The sequence below is a fragment of the Eleginops maclovinus genome, chromosome 11 (assembly GCF_036324505.1).
Source record: "Eleginops maclovinus isolate JMC-PN-2008 ecotype Puerto Natales chromosome 11, JC_Emac_rtc_rv5, whole genome shotgun sequence".
Taxonomy (NCBI): domain Eukaryota; kingdom Metazoa; phylum Chordata; class Actinopteri; order Perciformes; family Eleginopidae; genus Eleginops; species Eleginops maclovinus.
This window is the reverse complement of record NC_086359.1, coordinates 1,555,980-1,581,985: the sequence shown is the minus strand read 5'-3', so window position 1 is coordinate 1,581,985 and position 26,006 is coordinate 1,555,980. Positions and strand designations below refer to the sequence as shown.

Sequence of the window (26,006 nt, the reverse complement as noted above, 5' to 3'; positions counted from 1 at the left end):
ATCTGGATTCGGATTTCTGCCCAGTTTTACACCTTTTTAAACCCTAATGATTTATATGAGGGCTTTACAGGTGTTCGTGTTTTGTAGTTAATTTATGTAATAAAATAAACAAGCTGATTTAGAGACGTCTCTTTCGCCGATGTAAGTCAATGGGGGAATGTCTTTTGGGGCCACAATGACGTCAGAGGAGTTGTAGTACCACCGTTTGGCCACTAAGGCCATTCATAAAATCGGCTTCGCACTATCTGGAGGTTTGGCGTGGAGGCGGACCGTTTCGTTTGGTGGGGTTCATTTTATTTTTTAGGAAAATGTTTACCAACTATTCAAACCAAATACACTTGGCTTTACCAGAGTGTAGGAATACTCTGTCACAGTAAATGTAGAAGTACTCAGGTCTTGTACTTGAGTAAAGTAGAAGTACTCAGATCTTGTACTTGAGTAAAGTAGAAGTACTCAGCTCTTGTACTTGAGTAAAGTAGAAGTACTCAGATCTTGTACTTGAGTAAAGTAGAAGTACTCAGGTCTTGTACTTGAGTAAAGTAGAAGTACCAGAGTGTAGGAATACTCTGTCACAGTAAAAGTATTCTAAATGTTCCTCCAGTGAAAGTAGAAAGTACTCTCCTCTAAATGTACTTAAAGTAGCGACAGTAAAAGTAGTCATTGTCTGATTGGTCCATTTCAGAATAATATCTCTGATATGTTTTATAATGATTGATCATTAAAGTGTTCTCAGAGCTGGTAAAGGTGCAGCTAGTTTGAATGGCTTTGTATACTGCAGGGTAGCTGCTGGATTTACTGCAGGTGAACTAAAGTCTGATTTAAGGGGAGATTATATTCACCATCATTAATCCTAATCTACATATTAACTAAAGGTATTAAATAAATATAGTGGAGTAAAACTACCTTTTAATAGTAGTGTACAGTACTTGAGTAGATGTACTTAGTTACTTCACACTTCTGCAAAATATATGATGTTCATATATGTTCTTGAATAAATAATCTTTGGAATGGTTGGCGTATTATATGCATGCAAAGTTGGAATCTTTCGTATAAATTGCACACATTTCCAAAGTCGTGATTTTTGTACGCAGACTAACAAAAATTATATTTGCTACTGGAAAAAAAAGAAAAGAAAAGACGACCGTTGCGTGGGTACCCGGATGAAGGAGCGTCGCCATCTTTACGGCAGATCCACCGGTGGGTCTTTAGTTCAGGAGCTGCTGCTGCTGATCCGCCTCCAGTCTCTCTCTTTCTGCCCAGAATAACCCTTCTCCTCCGGGTCTCCCCCCCGTCCCCAAGCACCACCATGGCGGACAGAGAGAACCTCGTGTACCAGGCGAAACTCGCCGAGCAAGCGGAGAGATATGACGGTGAGTCTGAGAATAATAAAGAATAATCATTTGGAGACGAAGCTAAAACACTTCACAGGCACAAAATGGCGGAGGTTTCTCCAGCAGAATGAATCATAAAAAGGTTATAATTGATTGGTGTCGTCTCACAAAGGGAAGTGCCATGTTGCTCCGTGTGCTTTTGTCGCATGGCCCGGGGTTAGCTGGTGTTAGCGGGTGAGCTAAAGCTAGTCGTTCATTTCCAGAGGCAGTTGGCTAGTGTTAGCTCAGGTGCTAACTAGCTCAGGTGCTAACTGGCTAGCTAGCCTTTCTTTACCGACACGCGTCACACCATTCAACTGCATTCAGAAATGTATTTATTTTTTAGTGTTTCTTTAAAAAAAAAATCATTATTTCTATAATAATACAAATGTTTATAGTTTATTTAGTGTCTTTTTTCTCAATGTTTTTCTTTTTGAATATCATTTATTTCTAATGATTTTATTTGTATTATTTTATTATTTGTTTTCTTCTTGAATTCTCTCTGTTTTATTTATATTTTTTACCGTGTTTTTTAATTTATTGTTAATTTTTATGTACACGAACATCAAACATTATATACTCAGCAGCATTGACATCAGGGGTACACAGGTGCAGAAGTCTATACATGTAAAGTATGTTCATGTCGTCCTTCTTTAGACCTGTACTCCTGTGCTTATTACTCCACTACATTTATTTTACAGATTTAGCTTATAATACACAAGTTAAAACAAACAATAAATTAGTATATACTATTATAGGTAAAGCCATCCAATATTATATAACATTTAAAGTGCAACATCCAAGTGGTAAAGAGATCATTATAATGCAATCATTTAATATAATATATATATATGTATATATATATATATGTATATGTATGTTGTACTCAAGGATTCTTGTAAGAGTATTGCAATTGTCAAGGCAGCCAGCTATAATAATAGTCTTTTTAAAATAAAGTAATATTGCACATTAGTAATGCGTTTAAAGTTAAAACATAAAATGTGACGGTGGCTTTGTATGGGAGATAGGCTGACAATGTTGTGTTACTGTGTGGGTTAATAAATTGGTGTGTGTGTGGCACTACTAGTGTACAGTAGTAGTAAAGCATTGCATTGATTGTTAGTTGAACAACAATTTCGGCCATAAGGTCAACTTTTCTTTACCAAAAATGGGAGTCGACTTTAATGAGGTATTTATTAGACAATTTGGAGTATAGTTGGTTTATTCAGTCAATGCATATATCCTGAACACAGAGAAGTCTTAATATATATGGTTAAGCATGCTACTTTTCTTTGTCTCAATACTGTGGTGCATTGATTGACTGTTTAAATAAATGGAAAACCAGAGTCCGTTACTCAAGACTTTGAAAGAATCCAAGATTATGCTGTGGTTTTCTCCAGACAATTTGGATTTTTGTCCATTCCACAAAGCCAGCTACTATAAGATTTTGATTTGTTATTGCCTAGTTGGACTAGTTTGTCTTAGTTCACGGGATATGTGGTGCAGTGATGCTGTATTTTTGTAGGCCGAACAGGAAGTTAGCAAAGAGCAATCGGACTTCTTTCACTGGATTTTAGATAATTGCAGAAAATAATCCCAGTGTAATTGTGGTTTATCATACTTACACATTTTGTTCAGCAGGAAAATCTCCACATAGTAACACCACTTCCTGATGTCTGAAGTAAAAATCTTACGTTAGGCTATAAAGGAAGTACAGCACGTCACATGACTTCACGTCTCCACCGCTAAGCTAAAGGCGGCTAATGTTAGGCTATGAAGGAACTACAGCACGGTCACATGACTTCACGTCACCACCGCTAAGCTAAAGGAGGCTAATGTTGGGCTATAAAGGAACTACAGCACGGTCACATGACTTCACGTCACCACCGCTAAGCTAAAGGAGGCTAATGTTGGGCTATAAAGGAACTACAGCACGGTCACATGACTTCACGTCTCCACTGCTAAGCTAAAGGTGGCTAATGTTGGGCTATAAAGGAACTACAGCACGGTCACATGACTTCACGTCTCCACTGCTAAGCTAAAGGTGGCTAATGTTGCGCGTGATGACGTTTATTTATGCTAACATATAACCCTCTAGGTACAACACCTATATGCACTGTGTTGCAGATGCAGATGCAGTACATGGCACACACAGGTTTCCCCTTCAACCTTTTTCTTGCTCTCATTGTCTCTGTAGCTCTCGACAGTTCCAGATATTTACCCTGCCTTTTATATAGAGGCTGCACCTTTTAAAATAATCAATATTTAATAACAGATAGAGTATGTATGCATGGTAATAGCTGCTGTGTTGTGTTTTTGAATCTCGTTTTAACCTGATGTAGTGATATATGCATGCTGTAGGATGTTTTGATAATCATCAGAGTAGATAAGTTGCGTTTTTAGGGCGTGAATGCACTGCACCACATCCTTTATGGACTGACATGACCCCGCAAGACAAAGACCTCACGTTGTGTTGCATCAGTTTATGACACATCAAAGTGTACACACCTAGCCTACGATATCTACCAACATGAAAACACTGCAGGTGTGATAATAGCAAGAAACCATCAACTGTTTGAGGATTTTTATAGGAGCAACGTCAGCTGAAGTGAAGAGAGAGACGCTGATCAGTAGCAGGCACACCCTGTATCTAAAAATACATAAAACACAAGCTAGTTTATTTTAGCACAATTTATTCATTCTTTTATGCTTTCAGTAGACATTTGAACCCCTCAAATAGCTGGAAAAATAACTTAATAATCTGTAGGCATGTGCATTTTCAATTTGGACCAAGAAACCTTGATTCCAGCTGTGCAAAAATGTCTAATCTCAGCGGAGTTTGACTTGTGACAGTCGGCCTGATAAAGAGAAAAAGCTAAAGGCTAATAGATACTGTTCAATCAGCAATGACTGTGCAGCTTCCACGTCTTCAAATGAAGGCGAGTCTCGCTAATACTCACATTACAGGCCCCCCCCCCCCCCCCCCGCCACCGGTTGTGCACGCATCAGACTAATGTCATCTTTAAAATAACTCAATTAACAATCTTAGCTTTTGGCTTTAATAACAAATATCACGTGAGAAGCAGAATACTTCATTAACCTGGGGAAATTAGGTGTCGTGATTGTTGCTCTGTTTGTGAATTTTATGGCTAAAATATTTTTCTAAAGTAGATATAATCACTACTTCCTTAGTTTTACTTGCTTAATTACAAATAATTACAATCAGAATACATTTAGGGCAGAAAGTGGGTTTTTTACTCCATTTTAGCATGAAAATATACATATAATACTATCAAATACAAATATATATAAAAACCAATAAAAGAAAAATAATGCACATTTAATATAAATGTTAAACGTAAAATATTGAATAACAGATAAGATTAAATAAAATACTGTTTATATATTGATACATAAGAAGCCAGAGGTAAAATGTCCTATGAAAGATCAGACAAAACATTCTTCCACCCCCAGAAATACGAGTCCAAAGCGAAATATTAAAGCCCGGTTTGTTTCAGGGAGTGCTCCAGGGATCGGTGCATTAGATCGGTGGAGATGTAATGTTGAGAAGTGATTTTTAAAAAGCACGGAGGTCAGTGAGTGTTTTTGAGTGCAGGCCTGTGGAGGGTAAAGTGATCAAAGCAGCATCGTGCTCCTCCTGGCTCTGAAGCTGTATCAGGTTTCTGAGCGCGCTGCGTAGCACCCTGCTATTGGCTTCAACAGATAACACCCCGTCTGGAAGCTAGCGCTAAACTCCTCTCAGCTTCAGCATGTGCAGCAGGGGAGGTGTGACTCGCTGCAGCATGCAACAGATTGTTTTTTTATAGGAAAATGATTATTGCATTTCTTACAGATCATTAGTTTAACGTGCATAATGCTGTTTATTATAAAATGAAACATTCATAGGAATGTGTAGTTGCATTTTTATGCAGAAAGGAAAAGTATATTAGAATAAATAAATGCATGATTAAATGAATAAATAAATGTGGAAAAAGTTAAATAAAATACTAAATAAATACAGAAATTAATGCAGAGATGTCAGTGAATAATAAAATAAATTAAATTAATACAGAAACAATTAAATACTAAAGAAAAATTAATATATGTGGAAATATTCAAATACATATATATATAAATAAATACATCTAAATTATTAATAAATAAATGTGAAATAATTAAAGAATAAATACATTAATAAATAATTGTTGAAATAAATATTGGCCTTTCTTTAATATTTCCCCAACTTCTGGTTATTTGACATGTATTTATTTATGTTTGCATGCTTAATTTCCTTCCACAGCTCCTTGTATTTTGCTTAAATACCCCCCTTCGGTTTTTTGTTAATCCCCAGGGAAACAGTTTGTTGTGTAATTAGCAGCTCCTTCAGGGCATTTTCGACATTAATTTTGCTCATGCACACACACCCCATCGTACTGAATCACCTTGAGATCTTAAAGCAGCAGAAGCACCACATTTGATGAAGCTCAGCCTTCTGCTTCATTGTCCTGGCTCTGTTCCCTGTATCCCATAATAAGTGTCCATAGGTGGTTACGGTCTGCGTTACAAGAGTTAAAGGTTGGGCGGTGTCCCAGACTCTGCATTAATAAAACCCTGATGACAAAAAACCTCTCCGAGCTCCGTGCTTTAAACGCTTTATGAACAGAAGCAGGAAGTAGAGAGGAGGCAGTCTGTTCAAATATATTCCCGCAGACATGTTTTCATATTTAGCTCTAGAGCTTTGACAGAAAATATACATTTAAGTGAATAACGGCTATTAATAGATAGTCCTTATTCTTTGAAAGGAACTCCGTTTATCTTGGAGTTTGAGGTGACAGTCAGCTATCTGTAGCTTGGAAAACTATGGATTCATCCCAAAAAGTCAAACGAAAGGAGTTTAATTCTGTTACTCTTTTTTCTGACAACAATGCTGGCTTACCTTCATGGGTATCTATAGGTTCACAGATGAAACCAACCCAATGTTTGCATATATATTACTTCTACAAGGATTTGTCTTAACCAGGTATCGGGGTCACGCTCCCTGTCACTGGGGGCGTGACCCCTCAAACCAAAATACAGATTTTTCCTGTAAATGTTAAAGTGATGCCAGGAAACAATCTCTCTGTTGGTCAGAAAGGGTTTACTGAGTCCAGAAATATGGAGACGGGGTCAGATGTCTGGTCAGACTGCAGAGACAGCTTTGTCTTTATGGAGAATAAATAGGGGATGGATGTCCGGTGGGTCTGCGGGGGACGAGTGGCAGGCAGCAGGCTGACACTGAGACTGAGATTTCTGATCCTTTCTTTTACTCTCTTTTTTCTGGAGAGGAAGTAAAGGAACCAGAGCTCTGGATTTATTTGTTGTTTGAGATGCAATATATGACTCAGCAGCTTCAAGACACTATGACTGACCCACTCATGAAAAATGCCCCACAATGCTTCAGGGGTCAGGAACTTTAGTGTCCCTTCTTTTTAAATGAAGGAACAATGCAACCCAAGCCCTGCCAAGTATCTGCTCTATGTTTAGTGGCGGTGGGGGGGTGGTGGTGTATAAAGGTAGATCAGGTCAGCGGTCGAGAATGGTGTCACCTGTCAGCGGGCTTAGAGGATTTATGAGCAGAGCCTGAGACCGCGCCCCCCTCCCCTGCTGCTGCCTGATGATAAATGATCGAGGTCAAAACATTTAACAGGATCTGCCAGAGGAAACTACATACTGCAATAGGGCTGCACGATTTGGAATAAGACCAGATAAATAAATGAGTTGTGATTATTTTTGACTGATATTTCAAATCTGTTCCCGTGTCGCAGAAATGGTGGAGTCGATGAAAAACGTGGCGAGCATGGACGTGGAGCTGACGGTGGAGGAGAGGAACCTGCTGTCGGTCGCCTACAAGAACGTGATCGGAGCCAGGAGAGCTTCATGGAGGATAATCAGCAGCCTGGAGCAGAAAGAGGAAAACAAAGGCGGAGAGGACAGACTAAAGATGATCAAGGAATACAGGAAAACGGTCAGAAACTGTTCGTTATGAACTCAAACTGGTTTCTGTCTCAGTTTATTAGCAGACTCTGATGTTACTGTTTGTATAAGTTGTCTCAAAGAGGCTGTATTGTGCTCTTCTGGGGGTTACCCTCTCCTGTAGTGTTTTAGTGCATGTAAATAGTCCACAAAGGCTAAAATCCCGAAGTTCCATCCAGAGGGAGTTTCCCAGCCCGTCTCAGTGAAATAATGAGGGGGGCAGTGACCATGAATCAACCGTGATTTACTTTTTCTGCTGCAGAGCAACTCCCGGTCTCTGGAGGCAGCCTCTGTGTAAAGCAGCAGAAAAACCTTCCTATATTTTCATAAAGAGGGGATGAGATTGTACTTTGTGCACAATAACGGGTTTCACCAACACTCCCAATGCTGAAAGTTAGTGTGTTTTTATAGTTCCTTCACGTCTTAAAGCTGCTGAGTCAGATATTGCTCCTCCAACAACAAATAGATCCAGATCTCTGGTTCCTTTACTTCCTCTCCAGAAAAAAGGAGAGTAAAAGAAAGGATCAGAAATCTCAGTCAGTGTCAGCCTGCTGCCTGCCACTCGTCCCCCGCAGACCCACCGGACATCCATCCCCTATTTATTCTCCATAAAGACAAAGCTGTCTCTGCAGTCTGACCAGACATCTGACCCCATCTCCATATTTCTGGACTCATTAAACCCTTTCTGACCACAGAGAGATTGTTTTCTGGCATCACTTTAACGTTTTACGGGGAGAATCTGTATTTTGGTTTGAGCGTGCACGCCCCCAGTGACAGGGAGCAGAGACCCTGATACCTGGTTAAGACAAAACCTGGTAGAAGTAATATATATGCAAAACATTGCATTGGTTTCAACCCTAACCCTATTTATTCACAGGCCCCTGCAGTGTATATTGTTAAACATCGGAGTTAAAGGTCCTGCTGGAGCTTAAAGTTCTGAGATCAAAGTTTAATCTCAGAATGCTCTAAAGAAACATTTTAGATTTTCATTTCTTAGAAATGATAACTTTAATGTCCGAAATCGGATCTCAAAAAAACATATCATATTTGACCCTAATCTCTTCTGTAGAAATGAACCTGAAAATGAAAGGAGGCTTTTTCCCAGCTTTATAAATCTAAACAATAACAAAAGTGCAGGATGAGAACATCAGGCGTACTTAAAGCCTCCAAAGAAATGTTCAAATCACTGCTTTATATAAAACACAAGATCCATACACAAACAAGAGCTCACAGCTCCCTACAGATTACAGCTCCCTTTGTGTAACCAGGCAGAACATTGACCTCAGTGTGTTTTTGCAGGTGGAGAAAGAGCTGAAATCAATCTGTAACGACATCCTGGATGTACTGGACAAGCACCTCATCTTAGCTGCAGTCTCGGGAGAATCTAAGGTTTTCTACTACAAAATGTACGTATGTAAACACACATGTCATTGTGCAGATACGTTTATACTGCCAGGTGATCCAGAGATGTACAGTAGAACATGTTTCCAGGGGAGCTCTACTGCTGAACATCTCACACCGTCCTTACCATTCATTATCTCTTGTTTCACTGAGGGCAGAGCTTTTATGTGCTGCCGTAAAACCTGCTACAGGAGCAAATGCCTGTGAGCCCCATTCAACCCCCGCCTGCATGATATACTGCTGAGTGTGAAAGTGAAGTGAGCAGTGTGTGTACACGGTCTTTATCTGGGAATAATTAGGACTCTTTAAAGTAGAGACTCTACATACTGATATACACCTGAACATTAGCAGGAGAGGACTCTTTAAAGTAGAGACTCTACATACTGATATACACCTGAACATCAGCAGGAGAGGACTCTTTAAAGTAGAAACTCTACATACTGATATACACCTGAACATTAGCAGGAGAGGACTTTTTAAAGTAGAGACTCTACATACTGATATACACCTGAACATTAGCAGGAGAGGACTCTTTAAAGTAGAGACGCTACATACTGATATACACCTGAACATCAGCAGGAGAGGACTCTTTAAAGTAGAGACACTACATACTGATATACACCTGAACATTAGCAGGAGAGGACTTTTTAAAGTAGAGACTCTACATACTGATATACACCTGAACATCAGCAGGAGAGGACTCTTTAAAGTAGAGACTCTACATACTGATATACACCTGAACATCAGCAGGAGAGGACTCTTTAAAGTAGAGACACTACATACTGATATACACCTGAACATCAGCAGGAGAGGACTCTTTAAAGTAGAGACACTACATACTGATATACACCTGAGCATCAGCAGGAGAGGACTCTTTAAAGTAGAGACACTACATACTGATATACACCTGAACATCAGCAGGAGAGGACTCTTTAAAGTAGAGACTCTACATACTGATATACACCTGAACATCAGCAGGAGAGGACTCTTTAAAGTAGAGACGCTACATGTTCTGCCGGTTAGTTGATGCCTATCTTTCTCTCTCTCTATCTCTCTCGCCCTCTCTCTGTGCTCAGGAAGGGAGATTACCACAGGTACCTGGCAGAGTTTGCCACCGGTAACGACAGGAAGGAGGCGGCGGAGAACAGTTTGGTTGCGTACAAAGCTGCTAGCGACATCGCCATGATGGAACTCCCTCCAACGCACCCCATCCGCCTCGGACTGGCCCTCAACTTCTCAGTTTTCTATTATGAAATCCTCAACTCGCCGGACCGCGCCTGCAAGTAGGTGTTCATGTCGTCTGTTTGGACTGTAAGCACATCTATTGAAGACTCTCTGTTTGTCCAATCATTTCTTATTGTTGGTTTGAAAAATGTGACCTTTTTTTTTGCCTTTATTGTTTCTGTTTTACTTTCACTATCATGAACACCTGCTAGCAGCTTTATTTTAAAGAATGAAGTCCTATAAAATCCCATTCTTACTTTTCACTTTAACTTCTCTGTATTTTATCCTTTTATTGCAAATTCTTACTTTGTAATAGTTTTTAGTCAAATATTATTTTAATAAGTGTTTTATTTTCTCTTTCTAAAATGGAGCAACTTAATAGAGTATTCTGATTATAATTTAACTCTGATATAAAACTCTGATACAGAGAGAAGCTCTCCCAGTGCCAGCAGACCATAATATCACACATGAATGCAGACTCGGTGTATCAGAAAAACTACTTTTCAACAACTATTTTTACTCAGTTTGCTAAAATAAATCCACATTTCAACGCCTTCTCCTTCCTGCTGCAGCTCTGGCCCTCATTAGAACCTGTGTTCATCCCTCCTGCACAGAATCAGTCTTTTCCCCTCACCTCGCGTCCTCTTCCCTCTCAGGTTGGCGAAGGAAGCGTTCGACAATGCCATCGCAGAGCTGGACACGCTGAGCGAGGAGAGCTACAAGGACTCAACACTTATCATGCAGTTGCTACGTGACAACTTGACACTATGGACCTCAGACGTGCAGGGAGATGGTGAGAGGGAAAACACTCCTGATATCTAATCTGTTATAGGATATGCAGCAGCTACTCGTCGGGCTGGGCCATACTTTTGAATCCATTGTAAAATACAAAGATGCTGTCCTTTCTCGGGGTTGTGGGTCACCAAATTGGTTCCGTAACATACCTGGAGATGGTGGTTACATTGCATCACTTATATTTATAATGCAAACCAGTCGGGCTGCATATGAAAAGATACTGAAGCAACATAAACTCCTTCCATTCAAAAATAACAATAAGAGTTACTTTACTGCTTCTGTCATCAGCTGTCTCATTGTCACTGCCTTATATGGGCGTACATGTCATATCCTGTCTCCTTAAAGCCACAGCGCATAATAACATGACAGCAGAGAGACTTCATGTTTAATCATATTATAGATTTAATCTAAAGCATCCTGCTGGAGTGAAAGGGCTCGAACTCTGGTGATATGTAGGATTTATTGGACAGAATATTTGCACAATTACTTAGAGGCTCTCAGCTTGAGCAGGGTGGTTATAATAACTGTGACGCTGACTTTTAAAATCAGTAAAACAAACTTAAGATATTCAGAACTAAGACGTCTCACTTCACTATATTGAGATCAAATCTATATACCTTTCCTTCAGTATTCGTTTCACTCACGGCAAATGATTATAAAACGATTCACAAAACCTGAACTCTTTAAGCTGCTTGATAGAAAGGAGCAGGCAGAAGAACGTCTTATTTTACCCCAAACTCAGAATCAATCACAGCGGCTTACATAAAAACAATCAGAGCTGAAACATCTGCCATGAGCCAAACAGATCACCTGACATGATGTCTTATTAGTGTTAATAAACCATACATTTTGTTCTGTTAAAATCCCCATCATTGCTTGCGTTTTGACAGATATTTGGGGTATTTTTAAAGCTGATGTGGTTGCAGTTTCTGGATGCTTTGTCTTTGATAACCTTAAATCCTCTCAAAACCATCTAACTTTTCCTCTAACATTTCCCCTCATCCTGTTTCTCTAACTCCTCTCTCTGGTTCTCTGTAGATTCTTAAGGACTGCTCTCTCCCTCACTCTTCATTATAGAAGTGTATTTTGTAAGTCATTCCTCCTGTCTGTCTGGCTCTCCTGTCTCCCCTCTCTGTCCTCTCTCACCTTCCTCACTCCTCACTGACCTCCTCACCTCACACAGTGCTGCCTTGTTAGCACAGCTCTGATGGAAAACGGAGCCGCAATTAATATGAAATGTGTTCTATTTTAACCTCTCCTCCACCTTTCTCTGCATGAATGAGACTCGAGTGTGTGCTGGTGTCCTCGGGGTGTCTGCCAGTCAGAAACAGTCCAAATCCTGTAACGTTTTCTTTCACACGAAGAGAGGAAGTCCTGGTTTCAAAAATACCTCCTCAAATAAAACACCCACGCTCCTATTGGCTAGCGCTCCAACACATTGTACGTGATAGGCTAAGGGGCGGGACATCTCTAAGGGGTTGACTAATCACAACAGAGCCGGCCAGTTAACCAATCACAGCAGACTGGGCTCTGGTTTCAGACAGAGGGTGAAAGAGGTGCTGCAGCACAGTCTGAGTAAAAATAAAGAGCTGTTTGAACATTACAGCATGGAGACATGTCCCAGGAGAGACCAACTGCTCCAGCCTTGCATTGAGACGGACAGTACTTGCGGAAACCCTCCACCATGATGTGCACGACACTCTCACTGAGGGTGTGTGTGAGAGCAGACTGTGCTGAGCAGTGTGTGAGATCTAACGGCTGAAGTGCAGTGACAGCGTGTCAGGCTGTTTCTCACGTCTCCGTTAGCCGCGGCGCTAACGAGTCTCTTTCTATTTTAATCACCACGGGTTCTTTTGTTCTCCGTGCCTCCTAACTCCATCACACGGATGGCTGTGCTGTCTCTATGGAAACCTTTATTAGAAACTACAGGTTCACTTTTCAACCCCCCAAACACAGCAGAGCACGAGCTAACTGCTCACTGCATGCCCACAGTCTGCGCTAACACTGTGAAACACTTCTGAAGTTGGGATGTTTGTTTCAGACTCATTTTAGAGCTGCAAACTCAGAGCTGACCTGTCGTATGTTTCTTTACTTGTAAATAAAGGAGCTGCATGACGTGGCTTAAAAAGAAATGCATGTCCACGGATTAAGGAAGTGGAATATTATGGTAATGTCTGAATAACCCTGTCAGCATTTTGACTCATTAAACAACGACCAACAAATAAAGGAATAATAAAACAAGAGAAACAATATCCAAAGAATGTCATGTACATAACAAAACCTCACATGAGGAGGACACGTTCTGCATAACTACTGAGTGTGTTCTGTACTTTGACTGTAGGACTTGTAACACTAATGGATTGGTACTTTTACTCAGTGATCTGTATACTTCCCCCCCGATGAATACAAACATCAATAACACGTTGGATGTTTGTGTCTCAGGTGAAGAGGCGAGCACAGAAGCAACGCAAAACCAAGAGGAGGAGACTCAGTGAGACGGAACAACAAGGAACAAGCCTCCTCTTCCTCCTCCTCCTCCTCTTCCTCCATCTGTCTCACCCTTTCTCCTCATATGCATGTCATGTCCTCCCTCCCCACCCCGTCCTCCTTTATTTCCACTTCTTCCCGGGAGTTTTACCTTATCTTTGACGACTCCTATTTGCAAGCCTGTACCCTTTAAGTCCTCTTTTACTGTTTTTCTTTTGGCTTTTCTTTGCCGTTATCATCCGTTGCCAAGTACGCTCGCTGTATCACACGAGAGTTTATTTAAAGACTTTACGGTTACGCTTTTCTTTTCTTTCTGTATTTGTGTGTTTATGAACAATATACTGTCCTTTTCAGTTTGGAAATAAGGCGCTGCTGGTGGTGGAAAACATTTAAAGGGATGTGTTAAAGCTTTTAGGAAGAACTAAGTGCCCTCTTTACTTACCTGCTCCTTTGACACATCAATATTTCCTCTTTTTTAATAACAAACAGCAACATGTCCCCCTTTTCTGATTAAAAAGAAACCCTCCTCTGACCTCTGTTCTCGTCCGCTGTCGGACCAAGTGTTTCGCTGCGAGGCTTTTGCTAATGGCAGATAGTTAGGTCAGGGCTTTTAGCAGGAACGTGTGTGTGTGGGAGGGGGATGCTCAACACTCTTGATTGTAATGTAAATGCAGTTTTGCATTGGCACCCTATTATATATAAAAAACTAAAATAAGTTTGGGAAATAAGAGGCCTGCTGTATCTTTCCCCCCGACTCTTCGTCTCTCCTCCTCATCTCCTCTCTTCCTTCTGTTCGGTATGTGTAACGTGAATCTGATTTGTACTACTGGATATTCTCACCGGAGCCACAAGTACCATCTGTATTCTTACTGAAACACAGCATGGAAATAACATTAAACTTCAACATTTAAAAATGCTACTGCGTTGAGGTTTTGTCTTCTGGGTGGGGGCTGGGTTTCCTCCACTAGGTGGCAGTGTTTGCTAGCAGCAGCAGACGGGTCACTGCTTGTGGTCGAGATGTAACGCAGTGGTTCTGTACCATACTCGGACATGTAGAAGAAGAAAGTCATGGTATTTACAGTTGTTGTTATAGGAAGTCAAAAGATGTCCTGGATTTGTAACATAGGCTGTCAGAGTTGGAAGTGTTGGAAGTGAACCTGACTATCGGAACGTATTGGAGGTTAGTCGTTTAAGAAAAGGAAGTGGTCCGAAGGGGCCACCTTGTGGAACATCCCTTAGTTAAATATTAGACTGGGAACCCTGAGGCACCACACCCTGGTGTCTGTTATGGAGATGGGAATTAATCCAGAGCATTTAGAAAAGTGTTCAAGTCAAAGTGTAAAATGATATTGGAGGAGGGTTTGTCCTCTGTGTGGTTTGGGGTTTAATCCTCTAGATGGCAGTGATGGCTAGCAGCAGCAGAAGGATTCCTGCTGTAATGCAGGGGTTCTGCAGGGGGCAAAGTAACTGAGGTACATTTACTCAAGCACAATACTTTGGTACAACTTGGTGGTACTGGTAATTAAATGAAGATGTGCCATAGCTATTTGACCGCTGGAGATATTTGTTTTGTGTCATAAAAGACAGTTTAAGTTGTTCCTGACATTTGATCTGAGTTAGCAATGCTTTAGAAAAGTGTGAAGTAAAGAATGCCATAAAAAGAATCATTGCAGAAGTCATAGTATGTCTAAAGAAATAGAAAAGGTCAAAGGATTTCGAGAAAAGTCAGCGTGTGTTATTTAGAAAAATTCAGTGTTTCGAAAAAACGTGTCCATAAAAGTCATGAAGTCAAAAGTGATGGTGTAGAAGCCCTACAACTGGAAAAGTCATATTAGAATTAATGAAACGGTCATAGTATAGAAGGACTCTATTCAATTTCTGTAGAGAAACCACACTGAGTTTCATAAAATGTTTGAAAGTCGTAGGATAGTATTTTGAGAAAGTCGGGCAAAAACAATTGTAAGGAAAAGAAAAGGTCGATGTTTCAAGAAGATGTCCACAAAACGTGATGGTGTGGTACGATGAAAGAAATGAAAAGTCTGTGTGTGGGAAAAAGGTAGAGCAAGCCGAAAACAGTCCTAGAGTAAAACGTCGTGGGAGAATATGTCAGAAGAGAAGTTCCTTGTGAATGTACAAATACAGAGCTCATAAACAGCAACGTCTCATAACATCTGAATCTAGGAGAAGGCTTCCCTTTACCTCCATCAAATGACGACGCTCTACAACGCAGTTTGAAATTTGTTTTTTTTACTTAAAAAAGATCAAAATAAAGATGTACAATTAAAACCCAAAAGAAGACGCCATATTACACTTCAGCTCTAACTAGACGGGTGGCAGGACAAACAAAGGCATGACCTGAAGTCTCTCAGCTGGTTCCCCCGTCCTGCCGCAGCACGGGAACACACCTCGCGGGAATCAAACGAAAACACATTTAGAAACGACGCCATCTTCGGCTGCTGATGTGGCTTCTCGTATCCTATTGCAGATTGTCCCAAAAATAAAAAGAGATGAGGACACTTCAGTTGGAAAGACTGGAGCAAATACATGTCTGCTACGGTGTGTCCAGCCTCCCAGGATCCACAGTGTTGAATAAAGGAAGGGCTCTATCGTGATCAACAGCATGGACTGGAAATACACACTTCAAATCACAAACTGAGAAACAAATGGCCTTTTCTCAGTTTCCCTTCATGGTTGTCGCCCCACACATCTATAAAGATCTATACCCAGGTAGTATTGGACACTTAAAACCAGGAGACAGACAGTTTAATTCCTCGGTACAAAAAATAGATCAAAGAATGAGAAAAATAGTTATATTCTGACAGCAGAAAGGTGATTTATAAATACTCATATCGTCTCTCTGGGTCTACACAGTGAGGGGGGTTCTGGTTTAAGGGTTGGGGGTGGAGCTACTTTAACATTCATCGTGGAATATATTAATGAATCTGGGTATCAGAGTATTCGGGCAGTTGATACCCCTTTCACATTAAGAGATTGAATAATACAATAAGTCTTCAACACAACACTTCAACTCCGTCTCTCCTCCGTCATAGGTTTCATTATTGCGATGAATAGAATCTTATTTAAAGATGATTTACAAAAGAACAGCTGTCCGTCTGCCCACTACTGCTATGTACATGTGTTTAAAAAGCAAGCATGTTACACAGTCGTCCGTATGTACAGCTAAAGTATTTCAGTTTCCACGGAATATACATATTTACTTATTTTCACAGTTTCTCCTATGTTTGCTCATATATTCAATATCAATAGATTTGTGTTTCTATGAGTACAAATGTGTTTCCTCTTCTCGGCACCGGGCCTCCACTCCCCCAGTGTTGATATCTAGTGCTGCTCGAGTCCGTGGAGCAAATTCAGGTTTGGAAACAATCTCGATTTAAAGTTCAGTTTTTTTTTGTTGTTTTTTTTTTCCCGATTCACAGCAATCCAAAAAAAGACGTTTTTCAAGTTTACAGTTTTCTGGTCTTTATCATATTTCATGATATTATTCCTCCCCGTCTGTCCTTCGTCACCGGGCTCCATTGGATTCCCTTTGATTCAAACGTCTCCCAAAAAAAAAAAAGATCTAGATTCTTCTGCCTCGTAGATTTCAGAGAAAATCCTCAACTGGTCGTCTTTCCGTCTAACTTCCGGATCCGTCCCGCTCTCTGGAGGTGACCCGTGTCCGGTTGCGTGGTGGTGAAGGTTCTGGTAGTTTTCGTTGGCGGTGTGATTATTGTTTTTCTGGTTTCAGGATTTAAGGCACTTGAGAGGTTTTTGGTTTTCACGGGAGCTCGGAGGAGACCAGGGCGAGGCCGGAGCTCTGGCGGATCGGAGGTCCGGTGTGGACGGCCTTCGGACAGTCGGGCGTCAGAACCCGTCCGTTCTCCCCGACGCTTCCCGTGATGGACAGACGGGCCTTGTTCCTCATGGCTTCTGTAAAGGTCAGCTGAGGAAACAGACACAAAGACATGTGTCGGTGAACGGAGCCGAGGCAACAAGACACCGGGAGGGAAAGCAGACTGGAGTTCTATCATTCCCTGTAAGGTTCTGGATCATCTATTCTGCATTGTCCGTGTTTGGACTGAAATCAAGGCCTAATCGTTGCTTACAAACGGGAGATCTTTTTGTGGGACCCTACCTCTCCAACAGCTCCAGTGTTTCTCATGATGTTACCTGTGGTTATCTGAAGCTCTGACCGTCAGTTCACTTAGAAATCTTTAACGTTTCAGCGGCTGAACAGGACTGGGAAGAGGCGGCACATTGCCTAGGATAAGTTTATTTACTCAAAAAATATGTTTTATTTTTCTATATTTTATACATTAAATATCCTCATTGTCATCAAGTATTGAACATCCTGTAACGACTATGAGTTTTTGAGCCCCCGATAATCAGTTTGTAGATGTTTTCTTGTATTGTTAGCTATTTTCTATAAGATATAATGATCTGTTGTTATAATATTGAACTCGTCAGAGGAGTTGTTTTGATCTGGGAAAACTACAAGAGACAAAACAGACCTTAGTTTAACAGATAACAGATCTTATCTGACCTTTCAACCCCCGCCTGCTAAAAGCTAACGGAGTGATAACTGGGTAGCACATGGCTGGTCGCTGCGCTTCTGACCCGAATAGAGTTCAAATCGGTAAATGAATCCCTGATTTCCTTCCAAAAAGCTGGTCAGATAATGTGTGTAATCTGTTGTCTTGTTTACCTCTCCCTGATCTTTTAACTGCTGGAGTTTATTATCAGATTCTTCCCGTCTCCAACACCTTAAAGGACTTCTGTCTCTAAGAATCTTAGGAACTAAAACTCCAGTCTGCTTCAGCACGATCTGTTAAAACACCACTTATATAAACATGAGACACACGTTTGATAGCCATTCAGGACAGTATGAAGCCAGCCCCAGAGACTACAGGTCCATCAGCACACAGTGAGTGATGGTGCAGGCAGGGGGACAGGGGAAGCTGACTCAGCAACATCGAGCTAATGAACAGTTTGATCTGAAGTGCTGATGGGGGACACAAAACCACACCGGAGAGCGGGGAGGCATCTGAGAGTCTAATGCACGAAGACCTGGGGGAAATATATCCGGAGACAAAAGCAGCTCCGCGTCGATAGCCGAGCTCCAGGGTTCCTCGCTCTCCTTTATAGTCTATAATCAGGTGTAGGAAGTACCAAGATCTTTTACATCAGTAATACTACATTGTAGAAAGTACTCTGTCTTTAAAACAAAGTACTGGAGCTCCAGATGTTCACACAGGGACGGATGTGCTGCAGTCTGATGAAATGTCTCCACAGGTGTGTGAACAAGTAAGACATTGGTCCTCATTTAACATGCCTTTCCTACCCATCAATACACTATAGGTGCACCTGTAAAACAGAAGGAATGATTGATCCTGTGCCAATTAAACTCACCTTATCCTAATGAACTCTTAAATGTAAGATTTTGATCCTTAGTCGTGCATTTTCAGCCTGTTCTGACTACTGTACGTAACTGCCATGATAATGATCCCCGCTCAGAGGTCAGGGTGAGGGAAACTTTCTGATTTGTTTGGCCCGGAGATGTGTCACGCTCGCCTGATAAATGAGAACCAGCGTCAAGCGTCACCGTCATGTCTGAGGATGACTCAGCGCTTCCTGTCACATTGAGGGAGAAAAAAAAGCTCGGACCAGGACGCCACATGACCACACGAGCAGGTAAGACAAGGAGGTGGGAAGCGATTTTTAGCCACGGATTCACCACAGTCACAGGAAGCACGAGGAGAGGTTTCACTTACAGACTCTGTGCAGGGAGATACTGAGGGGGGAGGGTGGGGGGGGGGGAGAAAGGGGCTTATAGGCAGACTTTTACGTTCACCCGTCTACATTTTATCAGCTTCCCCGTCGTTACAACCCTGGCTAAACTGGGCTAAGTTCTGGACGCTGGGTCGGGGACTCTGGCTGTGCTCGGGGCTCGGGTCGGGGGGGTTATGGAGGGGGTTTTGGGGCTGGGATTGGGGCTCCACCTTCATTCTCTTGGCCTCGTTGCGCGACTTGTAGCAGAACTCGATGAGGGCCACCAGCATGGCGAGGCCCAGGCCCCCCACCAGGATGTAGAAGACCCCCGCCACGTTGCTCAGACTGAGGGCCTGGGACGACTTGTCCTGGAGCCCGGGGGACAAGAGAGACAGAAGTTAGCGGTAGCATTAGCACTGTCACTTAACATGTATACAGGAGTGTGTGGAAAACTTCTCATCATGCACACACATGTTCATCTGGTGCATTTCACTGTTCCATATTTAGCATCTTGAGCTCATCTGGTTCTGTCTCACGTCTTTACTCTTCGCTTCTGCTCTGTTTGAGTTCTACCTCTACTTATTTTTGAACTGCTTTTGTTTTATTTCTTATATATATTTATATGTTGCATTTTAGGTGGAGTTTCATCGTACTGTATAACTACACTGTAGCTGTGACAACACACACACACACACACACACACACACACACACACACACACACACACACACACACACACACTCTCTGTTGCACAGCTGTCTGCTAAATAATGGATCAGATTTCCCTTTAAAATGGCCCTGAAGACTTTGTTTGTATCCTACTCAAACTGTAGATCTGTAATAATAACAACACATTGACTTAAAGTCGGGTTCAAACTCTCCCACAGAAAATGGATTGTTCGCCTCTAAGATTTGATCATGTTTCTCTCACAATCGTAGTGAAAAAAGGGCCTTAAACCCCTTTTTATGAAGAGATACTCCCTAATATATATATATATTAAATCGTTGATTTTTATATGTCTATATTGTCTGTTTTTGGAGTAGGTTTGTCTCGAATTGATCCAGTATTTGTTGGTGTATCGTTTAGACACTCTGCTGATATAAATCTGTTCTGCTGTTCATATGCATCATTTACTGTTTCTAACTTGTGTGTAATGCCTTTAAATTTCTGCGGCTGTGACAAACCTATTTCCCAATATGGGATTAAGCAATTGTATGTTATCCAATCTTTTGGATGGTGAACACTGTCCCCAAAAAGAGGCTGTTTCTATATAAAATGCATTAGAAAGAACCTGCATGGCTAAATATTCTTGAGGTTAATCTGCTTTTGTCATTTGGATGATCTAGCTCTTTAATTAGGCTGCAGGTTTCAGCAGCACGTCTTCCCTTCCACCTCCTCACCCTTTTTATTCAAATGTATGCAGCTCTGACCCCTGTTATCTCCTCCCATACATCACTGAGGGGCTTTCCACTTATTACCTCCACACAAAAACTGCCTTCATGCTTAAAGTCTCATTTTCAGGTGTGTGTGTGTGTGTGTGTGTGTGTGTGTGTGTGTGTGTGTGTGTGTGTGTGTGTGTGTGTGTCCTACACTGAGGGATCTGATAAGAGGACATGCAGCTTTGTTTTATCTCCATGCTCCAGTGCATCGACATCTTGTGTTCTCCTCAGAGCCGGGAGAGACTTTACTGAAGATAAAGTACCAACACACTAAAGTCTAAATACTCCACTGCAAGTAAAAGTCCTACATTGTCCTAGAAAATGTACAACAAGGATCAAAAGTACACAGTCTGCAGAACAAGGGTCTCCTTTGGTTATGTCTGGTACTTTACAAAGTGCTAATCCTCCAGGACTTTCTTATCTAACTGTTTAGGTAATTTCCCGTCTTTGTACCTCTAACAGTTATTCCACTGGTTTAATACTAAGATAAGTCAAGGTTATCACCAAGGTTTGGAGGGTTACTTCAAAATGTAATCTGTGAGAAGGACTACTGACCTACGGTGTGTTTCTTTATTAGCATTTCATTTTTATTTCATTGATTTTTATTATTTTACTGTCCAAAAACATCACATCTGGAAATGTCTTTGATCGTTTTAAGATGTTCGTCGGCCACCGTATTTGGGCGGTGGTGGGGGCGTAGGGACTTGGGCACTCGAAGGTCCCAAGCAGGGGCGGAGCCAGACACTAGAAACACTCGGGGCTGAGCCCAAAGCTAACCTAGGAGGTTCGAGGGCGTTAAACTGCATTAAAACACGTAGAAAACCACTCTGGGTAAGAGAGAGGTATAAAAACCCAAAGTATAAAGATCTGCATTCAACCTCTTTGTGCAGAAGCGCCCCTAGTAGCCCCCCGCCATGCCCCCCCCCCCCCGCCGTGCCCATTCTGAAATAAATGTTTTGCTAACTGTAAACTTCTACAATTATCAATACACAACCAAAAAACCCAACCATGTTAGATAGCGATACTTCCCCAGCAATAGAACTTCTGCTCCATTGATTTGCCGGTCCAGTCAGAGAGACAGAGGGGAAATGACACAAAGCTGACGTTACCCTTCATTTAAAAACCTAAAAAAAGATTTGGGGCTTTTGAGAAAACATTCGGAGCGTGAGCCCCAGAAGCCACCCCCCCAGCTCCGCCCCTGGTTCCAGGCCAGGTCCCTGAAAGACCAGGTGCTCCCGAGGAGTCCCTGAGCAAGGCACCGAATGTACCCCTCTGTGGGACCTCTTTCTTCTTCTGTAGTTCCCTGTAACTAAATGTAATCAGTACCCTTGTCTAGATACTTCAATACAAAAGTAATGTTTAACGACCTTCTGTCGCTTTTGGAGAACCTCAATCAAATGCAAGTAGTCTAAATGAGACCCAGAAAGAAAAGGTAGGCGCTAAATCTACATATAATATATTCACCTCTATTTTAAAATGTATTGTAACTTTTAAATCCGATTTATTTTAGAAATGTGACAGTAATCTGATATTTGATGTACTCTTTTGGTATCCCACATATTACTGTAACTCACTGTACGTTTGGGATGCATCTAAAAAGCTTTAAATAAATATAGTGGATTAAAATATACGTTACTTCCCTTTTAAATGCAGTGGAGTAGAAGTATAAAGTAGCATTAAATGGAAATACTTTGCTTGAAACTTGTATTTGAGTACAGTACTTGAGTAGATGTGCTTTGCCACAGCCGGTGCGACTACAGCTGATAGATACACGGTGCATGCAGGGAGCGTCTTCAGAGACACCAATGAGATCCTTCCTCTACAACTCCCTGCTGCACCGTGCCGTGTGTCTGTCATGCTACAGTCTCTCCCTGCATGTCCTTCAGTATGATGAGTGTGTGTCAGCTGAGCTGCTGCCCTGCCAGCGTTACAAAGAGTGTGCATGGAGACAGAGTGAGGAAGGGGAGGCTGACCTTACTTCCCGAGTCCTTGGGTCCACACTCCCCTTTATCGTACCACCATTTGTTTTTCAGTTTGTCTAAGACTCCTGCTTCACTCAGTTTCAATACGGCAAGGTTTACAGGCGTTCTTCAAATCACGGGGTGGGGAAAGGGTGGGGAAATAACATAAATAACATCATAGGACATGTTATTTTATGTTATTCAGTCAGAAGAAGCCCAACAAGAGCAGCTCAGTACTCTCAAAGTGACGAAGCCGGGAGGGGCCCCACTCACGCTACATGTCTCTTTGCTCTTTAATGGGGGTTTATCTGGGAGATTTTAAAGGGGGAGGGGGGCCGAGCTAACAGACATATATATATGGGGCCCCCGGCTGCATCGCTTTTCTGTAACGGGCACATACTGCCGGGACCTTTTGCTTACAAAAACCAGAGGCTAGTACTGTCAACGCAAAAGTATTGGCGCGGGTAAATGTACTTTATGCTCAAACGTACGTCCAAACAGGAGGTTTTGAATGGTCTACAGGTGCATTGCTTAAAGTGAGAGCTGCTCAAAAACTGTGGGTCAACTTAACATTTACTAACATGGTTTTTGACCCTGGATAGGAATTGTTTCCATGAAACCTGAGATACAGGGTCCCACCATTTCATTTTAAAGTTGGAATGAAGTCAATCCTTGAGTTAAACACAGCGTTTAATCCCAGATCAAATGTCCGTTAAAGGATCTTGAACATATCCTCTTCAGTGGTTGTAATGTTATATCATGTGTCTGTTTCTCTTCTTAATATATGTACTTGTTGATGTTGCAAATAGAGCTGCTGTGATGCAAGATACATTTCCAACATGATCCAACAATTAAGTATTATCGTATAGTAACAAATTACTGTGATGTATCTTATCGCAACATATCATATCGTATCGTATCCTGTCGTATCGTATCGTATCGTATCGTATCGTATCCTGTCGTATCGTATCCTGTCGTATCGTATCGTATCCTGTTGTATCGTATCCTGTCGTATCGTATCCTGTCGTATCGTATCCTGTCGTATCGTATCGTGTCGTGTTGCATTGTTTTTCTCATAATGTATCGTATCGCAAATATTTCTGCTTCGACAGTACTCGCTCTCCTCTCAGCTTTAAACTTTTTCCAGACATTAAAAAGTAATGGGGGGGGGGGGGGCGACCCGGCAGATGCTCCTGTTACCAACAAAAACACATTTCTCTTTTACCCACATCAGGTCACATGGGCAAAGCTACATAGCGGCTAACCTTCTCGCCACCGCCTCCGCTGCCACACTCTCCTTTGTCGTACCACCACTTGTTTTTCAATTTGTCCAACAGGCCTTGCTCATTGAGTTTTAACACTGCCAGGTTAACTGCGCTTCTTGAAAACGATAAAACATATTTGGTGAGAGGGGGTGAGTATGCCGTCCAATTTTGGGTAGGGAAGGGGGGTGGGGGTGGGGGTGGGGGAGGGGGTCAGGGGAGGAGTAGCAGTAGGAGAGGGACAAGGGTGGACAATGCATTAATGCTTTAAATGAATACATCCCAAGAACAGAACACACACTCTACACACACCTCTCTCCTTCAAGGTGCTGTCTGCAGCATTATGTACCTGTTCTGTTTTAGGGTGATTAGCTTACCCCGATATAAAGGGTCAATGCATCCTAAATAAATATCAGGCGTCCGCTGATATAGTTCATATCTAAAGCGGTAATAAAGGAAGTTTTTGGGCAAAAAATAAACTGAAATCCATCAAATACTAATTTACAAACCCTTAACCTGGTTATTTCTGTTCAAACTAACCAGTTTCAATAAAGTGTTCTATTCAACTCAGGGTTTGAACGTTAGCATTAGCTTATGCTATATCTGACTGAATCTTACAGAGGATTTAAAGATTGAAAAAGAAAAAGTTTCTGCTTCACAAATAACTTCAGCAATGAAACGGCACTCCAGATGATTCTCTCATATTCGCTCTTAACTCTTAACTTAAATCCTCCATTATCTCATCAAATATGAAAAGGACATTCATGGTTCCCAGAGGATGATCCGTTCGCTTACTTCTATTATAGATTGGACTTAAAATTCATGCAGGCATTCAGTTTCCTTTTTCTTAAACGCCATTATCTGGTCAATATTAAACTGGTCCAATACTTTAATTAAAATCCAAAGTTTGTTGAGTTAAGCCTTTCAAAGATGATCAAAGTGAAATAACCAGAGGATAAACCATTGGCTGGAAAATACCAGATCAACTCGCGAGGGTTGCAAATAGAAATGGCTTCGCTTTAAAGGACCTACAGATTGGGAATTGAAGGAAAAAAAGACCCTCAATTATTCCTTTTTGTAAGTATATATTCAGATATGTCACATGTTGCTATTCCTACCCTAGCTGGGACAAAAGCATAGGGAACTTAATTGATAGTTTCTTTTCTCTTGCCATGGGATACTTCTTAAACAATAATGAGTGGCACAAAACGTTGGCATTATGTACCGGCATCCCAAAATATCTGCACCAGCCAGCGTTTTGACAACAGCCAAATAATTTGGAGCTGTTGATCACGTGTAAAAACGTCGGCCAATTCAAAGCTCGCAGGATTTCTGAGCTGCTCTGGAAAAACATGATTGACTTGCATAAGATGTCCTTGAAAAGACATTGAAAATAGGGTGTGTGTGTGTTTGAGTTTCACTGAGCTGGAGAGAGATGTGTTCAGCGTGCGTTTTGTTCCTTTTAAAAACTATTTGCATCATTATGAAAATAAAAACAGTCAGCAATGGATCAGAAACAGCTGATATGTTTGATGTTTGCAGAGCCGTGTGAAATAACAGCCCTGGTTAACTGTGAGGCTCTCCCTGGTGTGTTTCCTGTTCGGTATTCGGAAAAGCGACTGACAGAAGATCATAATCCCCCCCAAAAAAACAAGAGTCCCCGAAACGAAGGAGGAAGGGCGACTAATGTGATCTGTCAGGGACTCCTCCTGCTGAAAGCAAAAACAAACCAGAAGCTTCTCTGCTCTTTTTGCAGGGCTCAGGTGAAGAGGATTTTACAGAAAACTAATAAGGCGTGGGTTAAAACAAGATGAGGAGATTTTTGTTCTACGACATAAAATACGTCAGTAAATCCCCCACTGGTGGATTTAGAAACAGTGGCTGCTCGTCTAAATGAGACGACTAACCGTCATCATGCCCAACATTAGCCTCCTTTAGCTTAGCAGTGGTGACGTGAAGTCATGTGACCGTGCTGTAGTTCCTTTATAGCCCAACATTAGCCTCCTTTAGCTTAGCGGTGGAGACGTGAAGTCATGTGACCGTGCTGTAGTTCCTTTATAGCCCAACATTAGCCTCCTTTAGCTTAGCGGTGGTGACCTGAAGTCATGTGACCGTGCTGTAGTTCCTTTATAGCCCAACATTAGCCTCCTTTAGCTTAGAGGTGGAGACGTGAAGTCATGTGACCGTGCTGTAGTTCCTTTATAGCCCAACATTAGCCTCCTTTAGCTTAGCGGTGGTGACCTGAAGTCATGTGACCGTGCTGTAGTTCCTCTATAGCCCAACATT

At 41.6% G+C, this 26,006-nt stretch overlaps 2 protein-coding genes across 3 annotated transcripts in view; one reads left to right on the top strand and one right to left on the bottom strand.

Moving 5' to 3' along the window:
* Positions 1–1,111: 1,111 nt before the first annotated feature.
* On the top strand, positions 1,112–14,205 carry LOC134871785 (14-3-3 protein epsilon). Its single transcript, XM_063894689.1, has 6 exons — positions 1,112–1,370; positions 7,175–7,374; positions 8,682–8,788; positions 9,860–10,066; positions 10,664–10,800; positions 13,245–14,205. The coding sequence occupies exons 1-6, from the start codon at positions 1,307–1,309 to the stop codon at positions 13,295–13,297; spliced, it is 768 nt and encodes a 255-aa protein (XP_063750759.1). The 5' UTR covers positions 1,112–1,306; the 3' UTR covers positions 13,298–14,205.
* Positions 14,206–15,583: 1,378 nt separating this feature from the next.
* gria4b (glutamate receptor, ionotropic, AMPA 4b) overlaps positions 15,584–26,006 on the bottom strand; it is a 100,765-nt gene continuing 90,342 nt past the window's right edge. The window contains exons 14-16 of one of the 2 annotated variants that reach the window (XM_063894687.1): positions 23,724–23,838; positions 19,289–19,426; positions 15,584–17,232 (exon numbers count right to left, since the gene is read on the bottom strand). In XM_063894687.1, coding sequence (XP_063750757.1) covers positions 17,068–17,232; positions 19,289–19,426; positions 23,724–23,838 — 418 coding nt within the window. In that variant the 3' untranslated portion in view covers positions 15,584–17,067. Of the gene's footprint in view, positions 17,233–19,288; positions 19,427–22,330; positions 22,586–23,723; positions 23,839–26,006 lie in introns of those variants that run through there. The other variant, XM_063894688.1, reaches the window with a different exon arrangement.

Excerpts from the sequence above, each read along its gene's own strand:
- LOC134871785 (XM_063894689.1), top strand. The coding sequence starts at position 1,307 with ATGGCGGACAGAGAGAACCTCGTGTACCAGGCGAAACTCGCCGAGCAA. Across the intron at positions 1,371-7,174 it reads GCAAGCGGAGAGATATGACG|AAATGGTGGAGTCGATGAAA; the intron begins GTGAGTCTGAGA and ends CCCGTGTCGCAG. Across the intron at positions 10,067-10,663 it reads TCGCCGGACCGCGCCTGCAA|GTTGGCGAAGGAAGCGTTCG; the intron begins GTAGGTGTTCAT and ends CTTCCCTCTCAG.